Source organism: Cryptotermes secundus, unplaced genomic scaffold (assembly GCF_002891405.2).
Source record: "Cryptotermes secundus unplaced genomic scaffold, Csec_1.0 scaffold1339, whole genome shotgun sequence".
Lineage (NCBI taxonomy): Eukaryota > Metazoa > Arthropoda > Insecta > Blattodea > Kalotermitidae > Cryptotermes > Cryptotermes secundus.
This window is the reverse complement of record NW_019731295.1, coordinates 665288-686315: the sequence shown is the minus strand read 5'-3', so window position 1 is coordinate 686315 and position 21028 is coordinate 665288. Positions and strand designations below refer to the sequence as shown.

General features: G+C 39.9%; 1 protein-coding gene across 5 annotated transcripts; it reads left to right on the top strand.

Moving 5' to 3' along the window:
* The first annotated feature begins 353 nt into the window (after positions 1 to 353).
* On the top strand, positions 354 to 17696 carry LOC111866980 (zinc finger protein 189). 5 transcript variants are annotated; one of them, XM_023856380.2, is made up of 5 exons: positions 354 to 449; positions 1848 to 1922; positions 5364 to 5456; positions 6498 to 6650; positions 16760 to 17696. In XM_023856380.2, the coding sequence occupies exons 1-5, from the start codon at positions 423 to 425 to the stop codon at positions 17444 to 17446; spliced, it is 1035 nt and encodes a 344-aa protein (XP_023712148.1). In that variant the 5' UTR covers positions 354 to 422; the 3' UTR covers positions 17447 to 17696. The 5 variants fall into 5 exon arrangements, with proteins under 5 accessions (XP_023712148.1, XP_023712147.1, XP_023712151.1 ...); XM_023856379.2 differs by having other exon boundaries at positions 1848 to 1994; positions 5289 to 5456; XM_023856383.2 differs by lacking the exon at positions 16760 to 17696 and adding an exon at positions 8783 to 10301 and having other exon boundaries at positions 1848 to 1994; positions 5289 to 5456.
* The last annotated feature ends 3332 nt before the right edge of the window (positions 17697 to 21028 follow it).

Here is a 21028-nt window from a genome sequence, read left to right as displayed (position 1 = left end):
CGGCTCCCTCAGTAGTCTTTGTAGGCATCATCGTTAGTTGTTCTTGTCCGCCTCAAAGTACAGGCCTAGAAGTGAAGTGATATTGAACACAGTTCCATAGAAAATGGGGCAAGAACCTCTGCAGACTCTGCAGTACAACAGATCTGGTTTGCAAAATTATTTGTTATTCTTGCGAACAACGCCTTCTGGGAGGGAGCGAGGAGCACCCCAAAGCAGGTGCTATGTTAGCATTCCTTCTTATCGATTATGCTCTCGGCACTGGCGGCAATTTTGTATTTAGTTAGGGTCAGGATCGTCAGGATGCTAGAGATGGCAGCAGTAATTCAGTCGTGTCGTCACTGTGCCATGTTCCCAATCAGCGCCCACCAGTAACAGAGAGAAATTAGAAGCCATTATGCATATTAGGTGTTATTAGGAATTTAATGGCTGTTGTCGGTGATCTGAAAGTGGTGAGTATTCTGTAGGGAATCATTATACTCATTCGAAAGAAATCCAATTACTCCATATTCAGACAATTTGTTAAGAACAAACTCTGTTGGTGTTCGTGATATTATTCTGCTGTTTGAAGTTCTATTTGGGATCTTCTAAACTTCTCAGTGCGCTTTCTGAGGGTCGTGTTTTTACTAGATTGCACAGCTTTGCTGTTTATGTACCCGATTGTCACCTGTCACACATAAAAGTCCGACTTATAAAGCAAGTCATGAGAGCTGATGATCTATCGTGAACTGGTTGAAGTTGCAGGGTATACAAATGCATAGTATATTTTGCGGCTCTGAGATATTTGTAGATTACGCTTACTGTTTGTGGGATATAACTCCGTGCAGTCTGGTAGCATGTTACCTAAGTTTTCGAAGCAAGAGATTCACTCAAAACAGGTGAACTAACTGCCTTCGAAACCGAGCAACAGTCTCTCCGATTGCACAACGCGTAATAAGACACCAAGCGTCATAGTCTGCCCTAAGAACAAAGAAACGAACATCAAAGTAGGTTTATACACAAACATTAGTATTTTTCCTTAGACCTGGGCAAACATTCGCAGACAGATACTAGTACACTTGCTACAAGTATGATGCTATGTCACTACGATTCTTGTAAATCCACTTACAACTCACAAAACATTGTGTTTGAAAATAAATAACGTTTAAAGATTATGATGAAGGATTCTGTATTCTCTTGCAACAGGATGAGAGACTTGAAGTATTTCCTGCTGTGAGACAAATCATGGTGAGTGTTTTGCATATGTGCACACAAAAATTGTATTCTCAGCAGTCAGCTCTAGTAGTGTAAAAATCAAAACATTTTGTACCAAGCTTCTGTTGTCATAATCCATCTGGGTAATTTACATGGCTTTTGATAATATAACAGTTTAGTATATTATGTAGGACAGGGATCAGTTCAACCAGACTGATGTGGTTAGGTCATATAGCACACATGAGAATGAGAAATTCGTGCAAAGTTTTGGAGAGATTGCATGAAAAAATGAGACCATTTGAGAGCTATTTCTGCAGATGGGTTTTAAAAATATAATTTGGGGGGGGGATTCCCACTGGGTTTGTTTATGTCAAGATGCAAAGTCATGATGAGCATGATTGAACACAGTAATGAGCCCTTAGGTACCATAAGGAGCAGTTATGTTCTGTACTTCCACAGGGACCATTAGTTTCTCAGGAAGGTCCCTGCATTATGAAGTTAATACCCTCTAAGTTTATGAAGTCTGTAGATAAGAAACCTGTACAGAGCAGCTGTTATGGGTTAGATGTAATGAGAAACAGCTACAGCAGGGAGAGCATACATTGTTTCATGTAAGGTGCTGTGCAACCATGACTGATAAAGGTATGATTTTACAGAACTATACACATTCAGAGGATGGTGTACTGGGTCCGTATGTTCAGATGTACCCAGCAAGTCATGGATCAAACCAGGCCTTAAATATAAAAGTTGAGGAAGTGGATCCTGTTCCAATAACAGTTCAGGAATCAAAGGTTAAATGTGAGGTGAGCTGAATGTCTCTGTCTGTCTGCTGTTAGGCAGATATCACAAATATGCAGAAATGTCAGTTGTCTTTCTCATCTCAATCTGGCTGTCTGTCTGTGCACATGAAATAACTCCACTGTGCTTAGAAGACTTCTTTCTGAAGTGTCTCTATACAGTTACATGAAATAACTCCACTGTGCTTAGAAGACTTTTTTCTTAAGTGTCTCTATACAGTTACAGTTCGTTGATTGTTACCACTGCCATGTGGAAACTTCATATGGAGTTATGGCACTGTTCACAGTTTACTGGTACACTTATTAGAACCAAGAATTGTAATTGTAAGCTAAGTCCAGTGAACCCTACAAAATATCACCTGAAGAAGAAGTTTCAAGGTTAAAATAGATTCTTCATTCTCTTGCAACAAGTGTGCCAAGAATTGCACTGCACAGAGCTGAAGAAACATTTCCTGCTGAGAGAAAAGTCATTGTGTTTTGTTCTTGTGTACACAGACAAGAATTTTATTGTCATAGTTATTTCCCTTGGGCAAAGAGCGCTGATATGTTTCAGCAGACTTTACTCTGTTTTCATAATCCATCTGGGTTGTTTTTTATACTTGGTGTACACATTATAGCATTTTGCTATTGTAACGGATTTGAGCCACTCGTTGCCAGCAATGCAGTGGTAAACATACATCCACAACAATGGAAGATGGTGTTTTCCATGGGGTCTGTGCAAGGGAGTTATCATAAAAGCAAACGGCTGTACGATTCAGGTCTGAGTTCTTGGTAGAAGGTAGCCATGGAATGTTCATCGACATGTGAAGACAAAATGTGATTATAAGGCTTCATTCATGTGAGTTTGTAATTCATTGAGAGTTAGTTATAGTTAATGTGTTTTAGTTGAACTACCAGGAGAGGATCAGTGTGTGTGTGTGTGTGTAAACCAGTGATAGCACAGTATTTGAATGTTATAAAGAGAACTTATAACCAAGGTGCTTATAAATCATCTGAGCTAGAACCCATCATTTTCCTGCCGTGTACCACCCTACATGTGACATTGTACTGCCAGAAGTTGGCAGCTCGGATCATATTGGATTCTTCAGCAGTGGTCACGACTGTAATTACATGATGGCTGGTGTTATATGTTTTTGGATTTGATTGGTCGAAGTGATTGTTGGATTGAAGACTGAATCACATATTTGCAGCGCTGTTGTGTGAAATGGAGGTGCAAGAGATGGAAATCCTGCTTGCCAGATTGGATGCCAGCAACAAGGAGATGATGGCCAGGATAGAAGCAGAACTGGAAGCTATCCGAGCCGAAACGAAAGCTATGCAAAACAAGAGGATGGAAGCCAATAGGAATGCTTAGCAGAAAAAGAGGACTGCCTGCCAAGAAATGACGGAGGTATGTCTGGAATGCCAGGAGCCAACTCAGCAGACATGAAGGCCTGCCAAGAGATGACCACCTGCTATGAAGTGATGGGGGCAGATACAGACAAGATTGAGCCTGATCGAGGGAAGATACAGTCTGTATGGGAGGAACAAGAGGTACCCAAGGGAGAAGGTGCAGTGATGCCATTCTGAGGACTGAGGAAGCAGTGTATGGACCTGAATCTGGCCACAGAACCTGCCAGAAGCCAAAGGACGGACATGGGGATATTGTAGATCCCAGAAGAGAGTGACTGCTGCCGGTAGGAGAATGATCCACTGTGCAGGAGTGGCATGGCTTAGGAGAGGCATCATCAGAAAGGACTGTACCAGGGCCAAGGTTGAGTGAGCAATCTGGACAGTAGGGTAGCTCAGGAAGAGTTTACAGACGCATCGTGAAGAAAAAGATGGACTTAAGGGTCTAGTTGGCAAGCAGCTGCTATGCCTGAGAATGAAGATGGCATCTGCAACAGCATCTGAAAATGAAGCTCAAGATGGCTATCACCTCAGAGAAGAGGTGGCTCTAGAGCTAGACTTCATGAAGCAAGCAAACAGGATGTCCATTGGGTTTGAGAAATTATGGAAATGGTCCTTGTGGAGAGGTTGGACCTATCCAAAAGTAAAAATTAGAAATTATACATGGAGTAGGAGCTAGAAATGTGGGAGCACCAAGCACTCAGGATAGTTTTGCCCCGCTGAAAGAAAAGTGTAATATTGTGAGAACCTGAACTGGCTGGAACCCTATCATGGAGCCGGTTGGAACAAGCGCCCTTAAGGAGGGAGCTGATGTAGCAGTTGGAGAGTTATCACCATACAGGAACCAAGCCACAAGGAAGTGACATCATGAGCAGAAATTCATTAGACTATTCCAGAAGAACAGCCTTAAGGAGGGAGCCATGTAACATGGATGGCCAGAGCGTTGGTAAGCAATGGCTCGGTAAGCAAACGTCAACAACAGGAAGATTGTATTCTGTGCAGTCTGTGGCGAGCAAAAGCACAGAGATATAGGAAGTCTACTGACAGGCAGCACAAGGGTAAACATGCATCTACAACAGTGGTGACAGTGTTTGCCATGAATTCCATGCAAAGAAGTTATCTTAAAAAAAATGGCGCTACAGTTCAGTTCTGAGTTCTCAGTAGAAGATTACCATGGAAAGTTTGTCCACCTGTGAAGGCTTAAAGTTGATTAGAAGCCTTCACTTGTGTAATACATGCAGTGTGTGATTCAGTGAGACTCTTATAGTTCTTGCATTTTAGTTTTGGTAAAGGAGAGGACAGTGTGTGTGTGTGTGTGTGTGAATCAGTGATAGTGTTGTGTTGACTGTAATTAAGGGAGGTTGTAACCAAAATGCTAAACAATCCCATCGTCTGAACAGGAACCCATCATTTTCATCGTGCGTACCACCCCATACATGACAGTATATTATGTACGAGAGGGATCAGTTCAAGGAGAGTGATGTGCATAGGCCATATGTAAGAATGAGAAATGCATACAAAGTTTCGTTGAGAGAACCTGAAAGAATGAGACCACTTGGGAGACATTTGTCAGATGGATTTTAGAAATATAATTTTGTGGGTGTGGATGGTGTTTATTTGTGTCAGGATGCAAAGTCATAGTGGACTTATGTGAATACAATAAGTAACAGCCCTTAGGTACCATAAAGAGCAGTTATTTTCTGTACTTCCACGGGGACCATTAGTTTGTCAGGAAGGTCCCTGCGTTATGAAGTTAATACCCTCTAAGTTTATGAAGTCTGTAGAGAAGAAACCCATACAGAGCAGCCGTTGTGGGTTAGATGTAATGAGAAACAGCTACAGCAGGGAGAGCATACATTGTTTCATGTAAGGTGCTGTGCAACCATGACTGATAAAGGTATGATTTTACAGAACTATACAAATTCAGAGGATGTTGTACTGGGTCCATATGTTCAGATGTACCCAGCAAGTCATGGATCAAACCAGGCCTTGAATATAAAAGCTGAGGAAGACTCAGATCCGCAAGAGGAGGTGGATCCTGTCCCAATAACAGTTCAGGAAATAAAGGTTAAATGTGAGGTGAGCTGAATGTCTCTGTTTGTCTACTGTTAGGCAGATATCACAAATATACAGAAATGTCAGTTGTCTTTCTCGTCTCAATCTGGCTGTCTGTCTGTGCACATGAAATAACTCCACTGTGCTTAGAAGACTTCTTTCTGAAGTGTCTCTATACAGTTACAGTTCGTTGAATGTTGCTTGTGATATACCACTGCCATATGGAAACTTCATGTGGACTTATGGCACTGTTCACAGTTAGTTACTCTTACACTTACTAGAACCAAGAATTGTAATTGTAAGCTAAGTCCAGTGAACCCCACAAACTATCATGTGGAGAAGTTTCAAGGTTAAAATAGATTCTTCATTCTCTTGCTACAAGAGTGCCAAGAATTGCACTGCATAGAGCTGAAGAAACATTTCCTGCTAAGAGAAAAGTCATTGTGTTTCGTTCTTGTGTGCACAGACAAGAATTTTATTCTCATTTGTCAGTTCTCTTGGCCAAAGAAAGTAAGTATTTTGTGACACACTTCTCTCTTTTTCATAATCCATCTGGGTAGATTCTGACACTTCATGTACACATTGTAACAGTTTCTTATATTATGTAGGAGAGGGATCAGTTCAAGGAGAGTGATGTGCATAGGCCATATGTAAGAGTGAGAAATGCATACAAAGTTTCGTTGAGAGAACCTGAAAGAAAGAGACCGCTTGGGAGACATTTGTCAGATGGATTGTAGAAATGTAATTTTGTGGGTGTGGATGGTGTTTGTTTGTGTCAGGATGCAAAGTCATACTGGACTTATGTGAATACAATAAGTAACTAGCCCTTAGATACCATAAAGAGCAGTTATGTTCTGTACTTCCACAGGGACCATTAGTTTCTCAGGAAGGTCCCTACATTATGAAGTTAATACCCTCTAAGTTTATGAAGTCTGTAGAGAAGAAACCTGTACAGAGCAGCCGTTATGGGTTAGATGTAATGAGAAACAGCTACAGCAAGGAGAGCATACATTGTTTCACATAAGGTGCTGTGCAACCATGACTGATAAAGGTATGATTTTACAGAACACTACAAATTCAGAGGAAGTTGTACTGGGTCCGTATGTTAAGATGTACCCAGCAAGTCATGGATCAAACCAGGTCTTGAATATAAAAGCTGAGGAAGACTCAGATCCACAAGAGGAAGTGGAAGTTCAGGAAATAAAGGTTAAATGTGAGGTGAGCTGAATGTCTCTTGTTTGTATACTGTTAGGCAGATATCACAAATATGCAGAAATGTCGGTTGTCTTTCTCATTTCCATCTGTCTGGCTGTTTGTTTTATTTTGGGGGGTGATTATAAATTTTGTAAATTATTTTGCGCTTGAACGAACTGTTGATCCATCTATTTCAGTGTTTTTACTTGGCACAAATCTTTTCTGAAACTGGTTCTCTATATGTTCTATCACATGATGTACTTTCTTTTCTTGTTCGTTGCCTTGATTGCTTTCTTTGGTGGTATCATTTCCCCACACGCATCAACCAGAATATCTGAGAAATGGTCTCTGGACATTAAAGGTAGGCGTTCACTAGATCGCACCGTACGCATTGGACAGATCGGATCGGATGCTAAGTTACATGTAAGTAACGAAATCATGTGCGCTGTCGTTCACGTCATCGTATCGAATGCATCGTACTACGGCAAATCTGATTGGCATGGTCGAGAGGGCATAGAATCCGATGCGTGCAATGCGAGGGCATGAGTCACCTGGTAACCCCGTAGCAGTGGACAAGGTCTCTCGTATCTGCCCATCGTGTGACAGCTCTTGAAACACTGTACAGGGCGCAGCAGTCAGTTATTATCTGCAAGCAAGCATGGATGACGCCACTTTGATTTTGCTAGTGCAGAATTATGAAGAAATATACAATCTGTAACATCCAGACTACGGCTACCAGCAGCAAAGGGGCAACATTTGGGAGGAAATAGCGGGAATCATGAAGAGAACAGGTCAGTTTAATATAACGTATAGTTTTTATTTGAGCATTGTTAAACATTGTTTAATGTTTGACATAATTACTAGGCCTATATTTGTAGCAAAACACTAACTAAACAGTAACTAAAAAACTAAATAGTAGAGCTATCATGAACGGAGCATTCAACAGATTAATTCTGAATATTCCTTTTGCCAACTTGAATTCTTGCAGCTTGCCATTCTACAGCTCCTGCTTCAGAGTTGAAGTAGTTTGTAAATGCATCTCTTACATGTAATGCAGCCTGAGGTGGTGGTCCATCACGTCGTTTCAAGTTCCTTAGCCCTCGCATATCAGAAACAGTAACTTGTAAATCATTTTCGGACCAGTAACAAATATCATCTCTCAAATAATTATGTAGTATGCAGGCTGCAAGGATTACGCAGTTGGCATGCTCATGAGACAAGCTTAACCTATGCTCGAAAATTCTGAATTTCCTAACCAAAATACCGAAAGAGTTTACAGAAACATTTCTCGCCCGGCTTAACCTATAATTGAAAACCTTTCGTTTTTCATTTCCGTGAGCTTGATCTCTAGAGAATGGCCTCATTAAATATGTTCGTAATGGAAAGGCTTCATCCCCAACTATTACATGTGGTAGCGTAGTATTACTTCCAGGCAGTTGTTTCTCTGTAGGGATGTTTAAAGTATTGTTCTCTAGACCGGTTCCCAAGGCAGAGCGCTTAAAAATACTGCTATCTGAATTTGTGCCATAGGCTCCTACATCTATGAAAATAAATTTGTAGCTGGCATCTACCAGAGCTAACAATACTATACTAAACACTTTCTTGTAACAAAAGTACTGTGATCCACTATATGGAGGAGCTTGAATTAACACGTGTTTCCCGTCAGTGGCTCCGAGTAAGTTAAGAAAATTTCACTTCTTACAAAAATCGTCGGCCTATGTTTTGACCCACATATCTTCGTCAGGTTGTGGCATGAAGAGGGGTTGCAGCCGTCTCCAAATAGCGTCACATGTTGAATATATGATTTCTCGTACAGTTCGTTCTCCCAAGCGGAAGCTGAATGAGAGAGAATGAAACTAGTTTCCAGTGGCAAGATATCTGAAATGAGGAATATGTATACTTCTTAAGGCAGCATGAAAACAGTTACATGCAAAATTGTTGATAGTTGTGTGATATATGAATTCAATTTAAGAGTATATCGATGGTGTTCAGGTAAAAGGTTGTAACCCTCACATTAATTCGAAAGACATCGTATGAAAGTTCTCGCGAGACTAAATCGTGGGGAAAAAGGGCACAGTAAACAGTAAAATAAACAAAATATGTACATACCTAATGTAACACACATGTTACTGGATATTGTATTGTTTATCTTTCAGATAAGCAGTGTCGACAACGTTGGACACGGTTGCGTGATAAGCACCGTGAAGCCTTAAACTTGAGAAAAACCAGAAGTGGCCAGGCAGCGTCAAAGACGAAACCGCCTAAATACGAGAAGGAACTTTCTTTTTTGGCCCCATATCTTTTGGACGATGCCATTCGACAATTGAACTTTCCTTCTCCAGGAGGTGTTGATGATGGCTATGGAGACGGTGACGACAGAAACACTGAAGACGATGGAGAAGATAGAGTAACAGCAAATGACTCTAATTTGTCCACACAATCTTCAGCTCGTTCATCCTACACATCTCGATCAAAACGCAGTAAGAAATGCACATCATCTGAAGAGCCTTCTGCCGCTGCCATTCTGAAAGAATATCTAGATGCCAAAGACAACTGGCATTCCCAATCGTGAAGATGACACACTGACTAATTTTTTCTTGAATATGGTGGGCACTGTTAAATCATTTCCTACTAAAGATCAAGTGGAATTAAAAAGCAAAATATTTCAGTTGGTTAATTCAGTTGAAATGAGAATTGCGAATGAATTGGCTGCTCCTACTCAGTCAACTCCAATAAATTCAAACTCATTAAATGATGAATATCGTTTACAACCTGCCTTTGATGGGACAACTGTGCCCACAGATTACTATGGATACTACAATGAGCAGGCACGGCCGAATCAATAATCGTATCATGATCGTCGGGAATGAAATTAGATGAAAAGAAACTGGTAATAAAAGTGTTGTTATATAAATACATAATCAATGTGTTTGTATCCATAATTTGACACGTTTTCAATTAGTAATTAGATTTATACCGCTTTGTAGCCACTTGTGTGAAATAATAAAATAATTACTTTAGTATATTATTATTTTATAGAAGTATCTTACCTCAGACACAGAGAAAGTCTTTCCTTTGGTTCTATTGCATGTCTAAAATGAGTGTTTTTCTTCGTTAAACTCGGTGCAAGTAGATGTAAAAGATAATCGAATTTTTCATGACTCATTCGAAACTACTGGAAAAATTTTGCATCATCCTCCAGCAGATCTGAAAAGAGTGAGCTGAACTCTCCGAATACTAATCTTTTCATGTTGATATTGTGAACCCAATAACGCTTCCTTCTCCTTCTTCTCCTTTCTGCTTCTTTTCTTTTTTTCTCATCCTCTATTAGGATGCAAGTAACTACCGCAACTCCTGTCTCGCTATCCATCTCGAACTGAACAAGTACACCCGTACTGCGGTAATGAATGCACATGAACACTGCTGAGACTGGCACGGGCCGACCCGTCGGCTTGGCGATGCGGGCGAGTGAACACACTCACTTATTCCTACGATAGCTCCGATGCGTACGATGCGATCTAGTGAAGGCCTACCATAAGTCACCAAAAAATTGTATCTGTGGTTTCCTCTCACTAGACCAGTAGTCTTTTATGACAAGTAATGGAATTAGGCCCATATTTATAATTAGATCTAAAAGTGACTTCACCACAGGAACATACACATCAGACCACCTACTCCAAATGGACCATGAACTTAGCAGAAGTTCGGCAGTTTTGTGTCTCATGTACTGGTTTTGCCTCAGTAACAGTGTTATTCAGTAGTTCATCATTGAAAAATAAGTTAAAATAATCCATGGGATCTGCATCAGGCATAAGGTTAAATTGTGGCCCTGCATTTTTAGTGAATGTGTAGTCCTTGGGTTCCTTGTTGCCCATTGTCACACCTTCCCACTCGCCAACACTCAACAACACTTGTTTAACTCTCACTTTCACTTCCTGATATTTCGTTTCTCGATTCTTCACTAGCAGTTTCTTCTTCAAATTCCAAATTAATCTCATCATGAGAGTCAATATTCAGTTCATCATTTAAGATATCACTAATAGATTCTTCATTTGCGTCAGACAAGGGATTATATATCAGTTTCTTTTTCAATCCAAATTGTGGAGGTTCGGTCAAATGTGTGTGTACAAACACGTGACACACTGTAATATATAAATGGCATTCATTTCTTAAGAAGTTCAAATTATGACTTCCAGATGGCAGACAAAATATTCATGAATGCATTGGCACAGAATGCAGTGGCCACTAATGACATACAAGCGACATATGACTGGAGAAAGAACTTTGTCTATCATATATTGACATTCGTCCATGTAAGCCCTGCCACCATGTCCAGTTACGTATCGATATATGACTGGAAACTGTTGTTATACCTGACACTGTTGGAGTTCCATCTCTACTTGCCATCAGGTGACTGGTTGATGTGACAGATTTTTGTCATTTTCTATCAGAAAGGAGAATGACTAAAAATTAGATACAGAGAATGTGTGAGAGGTATATAAGTCAATAAATAGAAAAGAAAGGGCATTGGCAACACATCATAAAACATAGACATCATTATGGTCAAATGGAATATACAGTGGATGTAATGAAACACATAAAAAAGGGCTATTAATGAACATCAGCATTTTAGGTGAGTTCTTGTCACCACGGCATGCTGTGTCCTCCAGTTGCAGATGGAGGAGATGGCCTCCAGATGTGGAGGGTAGTTGTGAATATTTTGAATAAGAAGTTGCAGACAGCTGACAAGGGGTGGTCCTCCATGTTATGGGTTGGTTGTGTGGCTGACAACTCGCTGTAAAAAATCAGGTTGTTACAAAATGTCACAAAGGGCCTTGGACCTGGACAGATTCTTTGGTTAATGATCTAAGCTAAAGAAAATGGACCTGAGATTTGGGACATGGAATGTGAGAAATATGTATAGGGCAGGTTTACTCAGGACAGTGGCAGAAGATGTATCAAAATATAAGTTACATTTCGTGGGGGTACAGGAGGGTAGATGGACAGAGGTGGCACTGAACCAGAAGGTGAATATACATCATTCCGTGGAAAGAGGAATGATATTCATGTAGGTACAGATGTTTCATACATAAGAGAATCATATCAGCATTTAAGAGGATAGAGTTTGTTAGTGATAGATGTCATACGTACACATATTACTAGGGGATCGCTGATGAGATATCTACCTTCTGAATAGTCATACCCCAACAGAGGATAAAATTTGATATGAAGGTCAGCTTTTATAAAGAACTAGAACATATATTTGATAAATTCCCTAAATACCATATGAAAATTTTGTTAGGAGATTTCATTGCCAAAGTAGATGGGGAAGACATTTTCAAGCCAGCAGTTCGAAAAGAGAGTTTGCATGAAATTAACAGTGGTAATGGAGTTAGAGTGGTAAAATTTTCCACAGCCAAAAATCTGACTGCCAAAAGTATGATTGATGTTCTCACATCATAACATTCATAAATTTACTTGGAAATCTCCTGATGGAAAGAAGCACAACTAAATTGACTATATTTTGATAGACAGGAGACGGCATTCAAGTCTACTTCATGTTTTATCGTTTAGGACAGCAGAGTGTGATACTGACCACCATTTGGTGGTGGTGGAAGTTAGGGAGAGACTGGCAGTGAGTACACAAACAAAGCATATAGTTCATATTGAGAGGTTCAGTCTCAAGAAATTAAACGAGGTAGAGGGTAAAGAGCAGTACCATGTTGAGAGCTCAAATAGGTTCGCAGCTTTGGAAAACTTTAAGACGCTGAGATCGATATTAATAGAGCCTGTGATATTGTTATAGAGAATATAAAAATTTCAACAAAAAGAGTCTAAATTATTATGAACTGAAGAAGCATAAGTCATGGTTCAGTGAAGTAGGTCAAAGGAAACAGGCCAAATTGCAGTGGTTACAGGCTCCAAGCGAAATAAATATGTATAAGCTGAACAATATAAGACATAAAGTCAGCGGGCACTTCATGAATAGAAAGAGGGGTTATCTGAAAGAAAAAATTGATGAGCTTGCAACCAACAGTAAGAACAAGAACATTTTATAGATGTGTATAGAGGAAGAAATTAATTTAAAGGGCTTATCAACCTCTACGTAACTTGAATGTGAATGAATGAATGTATGTACAAGGGGTGGGCCTTCTTGGCCCTTGCACCGCGACCTACAGTGGTCTATTGTGCTTTATATGTAATTTAGTGAAGGATGAGAATGGTGACCTGCTTTCAGTCTCACAACATTTTGATTAGGTGGAAGAAATACTTCTCTCAGTTATTGAATGTACGTAGGGTCAGTGATGTTGGGCAGACAGAAATCCATACAGCTAAGCCGTTAGTACCTGATCCTAGCCCTTTTGAGGTTGAAAGTGCTATTACAAATTTGTAAAGGTATACAATTCTAGGAAGTGATCAGATTCTGGCAGAACTTATTCAGACTGGAGGTGAAATATTATGTTCTAAGATCCATAAGTTAATTCTGTTTGGAATAAGGAAAATTTTCCTGATCAGTGGAAGGAGTCTATTATTGTACCAGTTCACAAGTAGGGTAATAAAACTGAGTGTAGTAATTACTGTGAGATATCACTGCTATCAGCTGCATACAAAATTTTATCTAATAAATTCTCTCAAGGTAAAGGCCATATATAGATGAAGTTTTGAGGGATCCTCAGTGTGGATTTCTACATAACAGTTCAACAACTGATGAGAACTCTTGCATTTGTCAGATCTCACTCACTCACTCATCGAGTTGAGCCCTTCTTGAGAAGTTGCCAATTTTGCAGCTGCTCAAGAACTCTCAGTATTTATGGAATCAGAAGGGTCATTACTGTGCTCACAATAGCCCTCTGCTGTTCCCTATCCTAAGCCAGATCAGTCCAATCCATACCATCCTAACCTATCTGTCTAAGATCCATTTTAATATTGTTCACCCACCTGCATCTCGGTCTTCTCAGTGGTTTCCTTTCTTCCGGCATTCCCACCAATATCCTATATGCATTCGTCCTCTCCCGTTTGTGCTACATGCCCTGCTCATCTCATCCTCCTTGACTTGATCATTCTAATTTTGCTTGGAGAAGAGTACACATTATGAAGCTTCTCAGCATGTACTTTTCTACACCCTCAGCCTGTGTTCCTCCCTTAAAGGCAGAGACCAGGTTTCACACCCATACAGAACCACAGGCAAAATTATAGTTTTGTATATTCTAATTGTTATGTCAGACAGCAGATAGAAGACAGAAGGTTCTGAATTGGATGGTAGCAAGCATTACGGAAGTTCAGTCTCCTCTTAATTTCCTCCTGAATCAGGTTTTGATTGGTTATAGTTGTTCCAGAATATCTGAACTGTGCCACATTTTCAAAACATCTCATTCCTATCTTTATGTCATGATCTTGATGACTAGATAGCAACATATACTTAAGTCTTCTTTGTGTTTACTTGTAGACCAACCTCCTTAGTACTGTCAGAGTGTCTGTGCTTTATGATATCTATATTATCACTCTGTAGGTTTTGTATGGATGTAAAACGTGGTCACTGACATTAAGGGAGGAACATGGAGGGTGTTTGAGAGCAGGATGCTGAGGAGGATAGAGTTAGAGATAGGATAGAGATAGGAGGTTAGAGGAACTTCACAACTCCTACTCTTCGCCATATATGTATGAGTGATCAAGTCAAGGAGGATGTGATGGGCGGGACATGTAGCATGAGGGCAGAGAGGAACGCATGTAGGATATTGGTGGGAAAGCCAGAAGGAAGGAGACCACCAGGAAGACTAAGATGTAGATGGGTGGACAGTAGTAAAAATAGATCTTAGACTAATAAGATGGGGTGGTGTTGACTGGATCGATCTGGCTCAGGATAGGGACCAGAGGAAGGCTCTTATGAATACATAAATGAACCTTCGGGTTCCATGAAATTCTGGAGGGTTTTTGAGTAGTTGGGCAGTTGGCAGCTTCTCTAGAAGGGCTCAGCTTCACATGAAGTTAGTTACATATTAATGAACATCCAAGGAAATTTCTGCCTATACAGAGTGGGGCGCAGAAACTTCCTTTTTGTGCAGACGCATTGTGAAGGGAGGGGAGGTCGCAGAAAAGTGGGGATAGGCTCGGCGAACGCAACAGTCGCGGAAGTTTCTGTCTAATACCCCTCAGTAGGAAACATGAGGTGTACAAGTGAGCAGCGTGCATTTGCTGTCGAAGCCTATTTTTCGAACAACCATTCCTACATGGTGGTGGAGCGTGCATTCCGTACTCACTTCGAAATTAAGCCCAGAGGTCCGGTTCCTGACTGGTAATCGATTTATGGGTAGAGAACTTTAGGACAACCGGGAGTGTAGTGAAAAAATCATCAGGATGACAGTGGACCATTACGACACCAGTTCGACAGTCGATTTTGAAATCTGTTTTGAACCAGCTCTTGAAGAAATGCATCTAGGAAATGCCTGGTTCCAACAGGATGGTGCCACGGCCCACACAGCCCAATCTTCCATGACAGTTTTCAGGGCAAAGTTCCCCGGACGGCTCATCTCGCTTCGAGGTGACATCCCATGGGCAGCGCACTCACCTGATCTAACGCCCTGTGATTTTTTTTATGTGGATACCTCAAGGCAGAGGTATTTAAACATCACCACACAAACCTGCTTCAGCTGAAGAATGCTGTTAGGCAGGAAGTAGCCTAAATTATGGTGCACATGTTGGGACGTGCAGAGGGGAACTTCAGAAACGGTTGCATCAGTGCATAGAGGACGGTGGCCACCACCTTCAAGATATTTTGTTTAAAACTACATGATTTAAAACTTTAGCTAAACATAAATTTTTCCTATCAACAGTAATTTTTCTTTTTTCGCCTTCAAAAAAAGGAAGTTTCTGCGCCCCACTCTGTACATATAGATATACAGTGTTCTGACTTTTCTTGACTGAGTCACGGTTCTGCACTTCATGGTGACTGGTACAGGGACTGCTGTGACGTGCATACAAATTTTGCTGACGAACCCGTGTGCCCATTTCTGGTAACGTTCTGGAATAAAGTAATTAGAATTCACAGAACACAGGAGTCCTTATTAACTCTTGTTTACATTATTTGTTGTGGATGGAGTTTCACCCTTTTAAGGAGATTTGGTTCAAGTGGCATCTTTGCAGTTTGAATTAACCACAGATAACCAGAACCCACTGCACCACTGTTGCATGCAGTATCCACTGAAGCGGTGTTCTTTTGGAGTTTGTTTGCAGAATAGCCTCTGGGTGGTAATGTTTCTGGCTTGCTCCTTTACCATTTGATCTCACTGTGGCAAGACATGGACCAACACAGCAGAACAAGTTGCAGTTGCTTCAGCTATATTAGTGTGGTGTGGCAGTCATTTGGCTCAATCAGGAAGCAGGAAATCATAACATGCCTTCAAATGAGGCGCAGGTGCCTGACACATTGCAACTGTTGCATGGTGTTCCCTCATCTGCTTCTGCAGAGTCTTGTTGTGCCCATTACCATGTCACATATCAAAAAGTAGTGGCCATTTTCTGACAAAAGCCAAACGTTTTCCTTGTTAAAGAGTGTTTCATGAAATCCTAGGTGATGACTCACATGGACTTGTTCATGGTGTCAGGGTGGCCATGTCTGTTTAACTGATGCTATTCTATTCTTTTTGAAGCCTTTTATATAATTAGTTGTTTCAAGGATGTTACTGCAGGCTCTTTAGTGTCATTTTTAACTCGGACTTTTTTGTTATTTCATTGAATGTTCCTATCCACTATTAATTGGATTCCTGTCCAGGCTTACAAATGCATAATTTTATTTAATTTTAGAATTTGTTAAACAGTGGCAGCTTAACTTTTATTCACTCAGAAACCACCATACATTCTGATGGACTCAGGTACGCACCACACAAGGGTGTGTGTGTTCTTTCCCTGCCCCTCTCTCTGTCACCTTTCTCACGCCTACCAGTTTAACATCTCACTGTAATGGGGTTTCAAACTCATGTCTCTCCCTACTAGGATTTATCATTTTATTTTGTCTCATTTTCCAAAGTACTTTGAGTGAACTTTAGTCTGTGTATGGTGAGGAGCAACAATATTCCTGCAATGAGCATGGTGATTCATTTTGTTGCAAAGTATGTTATAAATGATTGGGTTTTCAGGGTCATCTAAAGACACATCAGGGCATACATAGCGAAGAACGGCCATTTTGCTGCGACACGTGTAATAAGTCATTCAGGAAGAAAAATAGTCTGAATGATCATCAGTATATACATACTGGTCGGCCATTCTGCTGCAACATGTGTAATAGTCAGTTCGTTAAGGAAGACCATCTGAAGCGACATCAGCGTATACATAGGAAGTATCCTTTTCAATGCAAAATGTGTAATGAGTCATTCACTGAGCAAAGCCATCTGGATGGTCATCAGTACATACATGAGGGGGCACCATTCCGCTGCAATATGTGTAATAAGTCATTCACTAAGAAAAAAAATCTGATTAATCATCAGTATTTACATAATGGTTGGCCATTCTACTGCATCGCATGTAGTAGGACATTCGATAAGGAAGAACGTCTGAAGGAACATAAGTGTAGGTATAGTGGGGAGCATCTTTTTCGCTGCAAAATGAATAATAAGTCATGCAGTGAGCAAAGGCATCTGGAAGATCATCACCTGGCACATATTTCAGAGCCATTCCGCTGCTATGTGTGTAATGAGACATTCAATAAGGAAAAACTTCTGAACGCTCGTCAGCGCACAAATATTGGGGAGCCATTTTCCTGCAGCGTGCGTAATAAGCATGGCCAGGATTTTGATGACCTAAAAATATTTAAAAGTGACCCATGAAATAAAAAAATACAAAAGAAATACTCAAAATTAAAAAAAAAAGGCTTAAAAATATATCATGGAAGATCCACTAATTTTTTTTAAAATGTATTTAAGTTGTGTTATTCAGAGTTGCAATAGATGAAAGTCAACATGCGGAGATTCTCGAAGATGAGTGAGCTCCTATTGTTTGACAGAACATTCTTTTACTTGGAGGAACTCCTTTCCACATCTGCAGACACAATGGGAGCTTACTCAGAGTGTACCAAATCACTAGCAGTAAGTTCTTCAATGTTGAAAGTGCTGAAGGACTCTCCTGTCAGAATTCGAGAAATGCTGCATAATGTTTCATAACCTGAGTTTCTATCTGGAACACTTTTCATTTTTCTCGACATGATTTTACCAGTATCCCCTGACACTTTCTCCAAACAATTGGCTACTTTTTTCACCAGAGCAAGCAACTCAACTAGCATTGCACCTTTCTCCTGCAAGCATTTGATTTCTTCTGTCAAGGAACTGAAATTTGCTGTTATGGAAGCCAGCTGTCCTTCCATTTCACTGCACTTCCTGAGAGCTTCAGTTGCCCTCGCATCCTCCGTCTTCATTGAATCTATGGTGTTTTTCACTACTTGAAAATTTTCACAATAGTTCAGTCCACTTTTCCCATCTTGTGATGATGGGTTGCAGGGACAGTGGAACACCAGGAGCCATAGGCTTAAACTCCCATCTTACGAACTGGAGCCTTGATGAAAATCTTCATCCTCTATACAAGAGCATCCACTTGAGGAAAATTTGATCTCCCTTCCTCCGTCACTCCTGCAGTGCATGAGCTAGGCAAGTATCATGCACCAATTTTGTATGAAATGACTTTATTGACTTGTCTGCTTTTAAAATATATGGGGCAGCATCAGTCACGAAAAGCAAGATGTCATCGTGTCTGTCCACAGTAGAAACATGAACCTATATAAGAGTTCACAAATTTTGTACTAATTAACGAATTCGAGGACCTCACTCTACATACTTCACCTGGTCCATCAGTTTCCAAGGTTCCAGTGATGATATTTGCCACATAGCAAGTCTTAATATTGCAGGTCTCATAAATGAAAACGAAAATCTTCCCATGCACTTTATTCCCGATTATTTCCAGGATATTGTTGTAGCACTTGGAAAGGTAGTTGTTTTTCTAAGGGTGGATTCATCCTGGTTGGAATGACCACAAATCACTTCCAGAGATTGTTTCAGTTTTTCATTTGTTCACAGCCCCAAATGAAATATTTGTGGACACCAGAGCATCACACAGATTTCTGAAAAAGAAATCCAGTGACTTATTCCCACCTCCAGACAAAGACTCTTTGTTGCATTAGCATTTGCACAGATTTCTTTTTGTTTGAAATTTGCACAGCTCGTATATGCTTGTCGCAGCCAATATGTTGTTGTACCATGAATATTTTTCCTGCTGCTAGTTTTGTGTCGCACATAAAATGTTATCGTTACTTGAAAATATATCATCTCCAAACTCAACTACATAACTATGTTATGTGAATCGAGAGAGATTCCGGCGAAAAATATTTATAACTAAGCAAATTGCTTTGCTCAGAACTTGAAAAGAGTGTGAGTGACTTATCATATGCTGCTGCCATCTTAAAATGATTTATGGTATATATTGTCGACACTTTCCCCATTACACCGTATTATTGTATACTGTGGTAGCACCTGCTACTTGGGCTGCAGCTGCACGCTGCCTTTGTAGGGAGCTCTTATAATAAAGGCAGAACACTTCTATATTATTCACATTTCAGAAAATGTATGAATACAACTTCCCAAAAATGGGTAAAAGGGCCCAAAACTTAAAAAGTATGAAAAGTAACCTATAAAATTTACATTTCTGCAACCAGCAGCTCATCTCTGAGATTTATATATTTAAGGGCATTGCATGAGATACAAAGAAAAAAAGATGTCATCACACTCCAGGCCCGGGTAAGTCACTCAGTAAACAAAGTCATTTGAAGGATGATCAGTGGTTACATAGTGGGGAGCAACCATTCTGCTGCATTGTGTGTATAGTACATCATAGAGCAGTGGAGACGGGTTTAGACTAAAGGAATAATTTGTGACTGGCATGCTGCAGTATTCCATGTTTAAATAAGACAATTTTTTCTTTGTGTTGCATGCTGCATGTTTGTAGTGCTACAGGATATTGGAGTTGTTTACTGTTGCTAACCTTTCTATCTGATGGGAAATAAACTGAGTCCCACGGTACAAAATGTCAGTTGGTATGAGTATTGTTTATTTCTGATTGCTGACTGTACACAAGACCTTTTCTTGTTGATTGGAAAGGGATATGACATGACATGACTTGACATTCTCCTACAGTTAAGATGTTAATTCAGCAGTGGAAGCTAGATATTAGTAAAGTATAGTCACTGAAACTGATAGACAGCTTAGAAATATAATTCTGCAGCATCATTTGCTTTTTGCTATATGTTATATATGCTCTTCCACCTTCTGCTGTGAGTAAATTTGTTGATCAGTTAGTTACAAATCAGTCTATCATCAGTGTATCATTTGGACTGAGTATATTGGGATAACTATTAAACTGTTATGGATTGATCAGATGTATACAAAGTATGCTATATTGGTCATTGCAGACATTATATATATCATCATATATTATCAATGTATCATTTGGACTATGTTGAGATAACTATTAAACTGTTATGGATTGGTCAGATGTATACAGAGTATGCTATATTGGTCATTGCAGGCAAAATATCTTATTGTGGTGTACGTTGATTGTAAAAAGAAAGTTAAATAAAGATATGTTGATTCTGCTTGTGGAGAAATAAAATAGTATAATTAATTAATTCAAAGGATCATGAGACTTGCACACATCTTTTCATTGTAAGTATAAGATAGCTAAAAACTGAGCAGTCTCTCATAAGATCCAAAAATAAAGTGGTTTGTCTTTGAGGTACTCCTTTTTCCTGTAGATCTCCACTTTCTTGGAGGGAACATTAACTGAAGATTGTGAAGTAACTGGAAAATTTAGTGTAATTATATAATTCATTAATAAAATCACATGATATCATTAATATTCAGAGATTTATTATATTTGAATGATATAACAGTAATAGATTTTAATTGCACTTAAATTCAGTGCAGTTATGCCCCCCACCATACCCATTTTATTGACTGAACTGCACTGCAACCAATGCTAATTCTTTGGCACTCTTGAGCAAGTGATCTCTGATTGCTGACACTTTTCTTGCCAAGGAACCCTTCCTTCATTATGCATAAGATGTACCTTACATTCATCCCTCAACGACTTTTCATCAGCAGCGCTCTTCTTCGTGTTTCACCACATGTTGGCTGCCACTATATCACCAGAAGTGATCCTGCTCCATGGTCCTGGAATGTGTTCCATTTTATGTCATTGTCAGTAGAATAGTGGGCAGTGCATAAATGGATTTACAAGTTGCACTTTTCCTCAGAAGAGTGTGAAGGTAGGCTGATGCTGTGTATTTGTATGCTTAAAGAAATGAATATGGAATGCATCCAGCTCAGGATAAGGGCCAGTGTCAGGCTGTGAACATGGCAGTGAAT

What these genes read in the sequence shown, in the direction of transcription:
- LOC111866980 (XM_023856379.2), top strand. Translation starts at nt 423, where the DNA reads ATGGCTGTTGTCGGTGATCTGAAAGTG. An exon ending in AATCAAAGGTTAAATGTGAG is followed by an intron (nt 1,995 to 5,288) that starts GTGAGCTGAATG and finishes ATGATTTTACAG; the next exon opens with AACTATACAAATTCAGAGGA. An exon ending in AAATAAAGGTTAAATGTGAG is followed by an intron (nt 6,651 to 16,759) that starts GTGAGCTGAATG and finishes TTGGGTTTTCAG; the next exon opens with GGTCATCTAAAGACACATCA.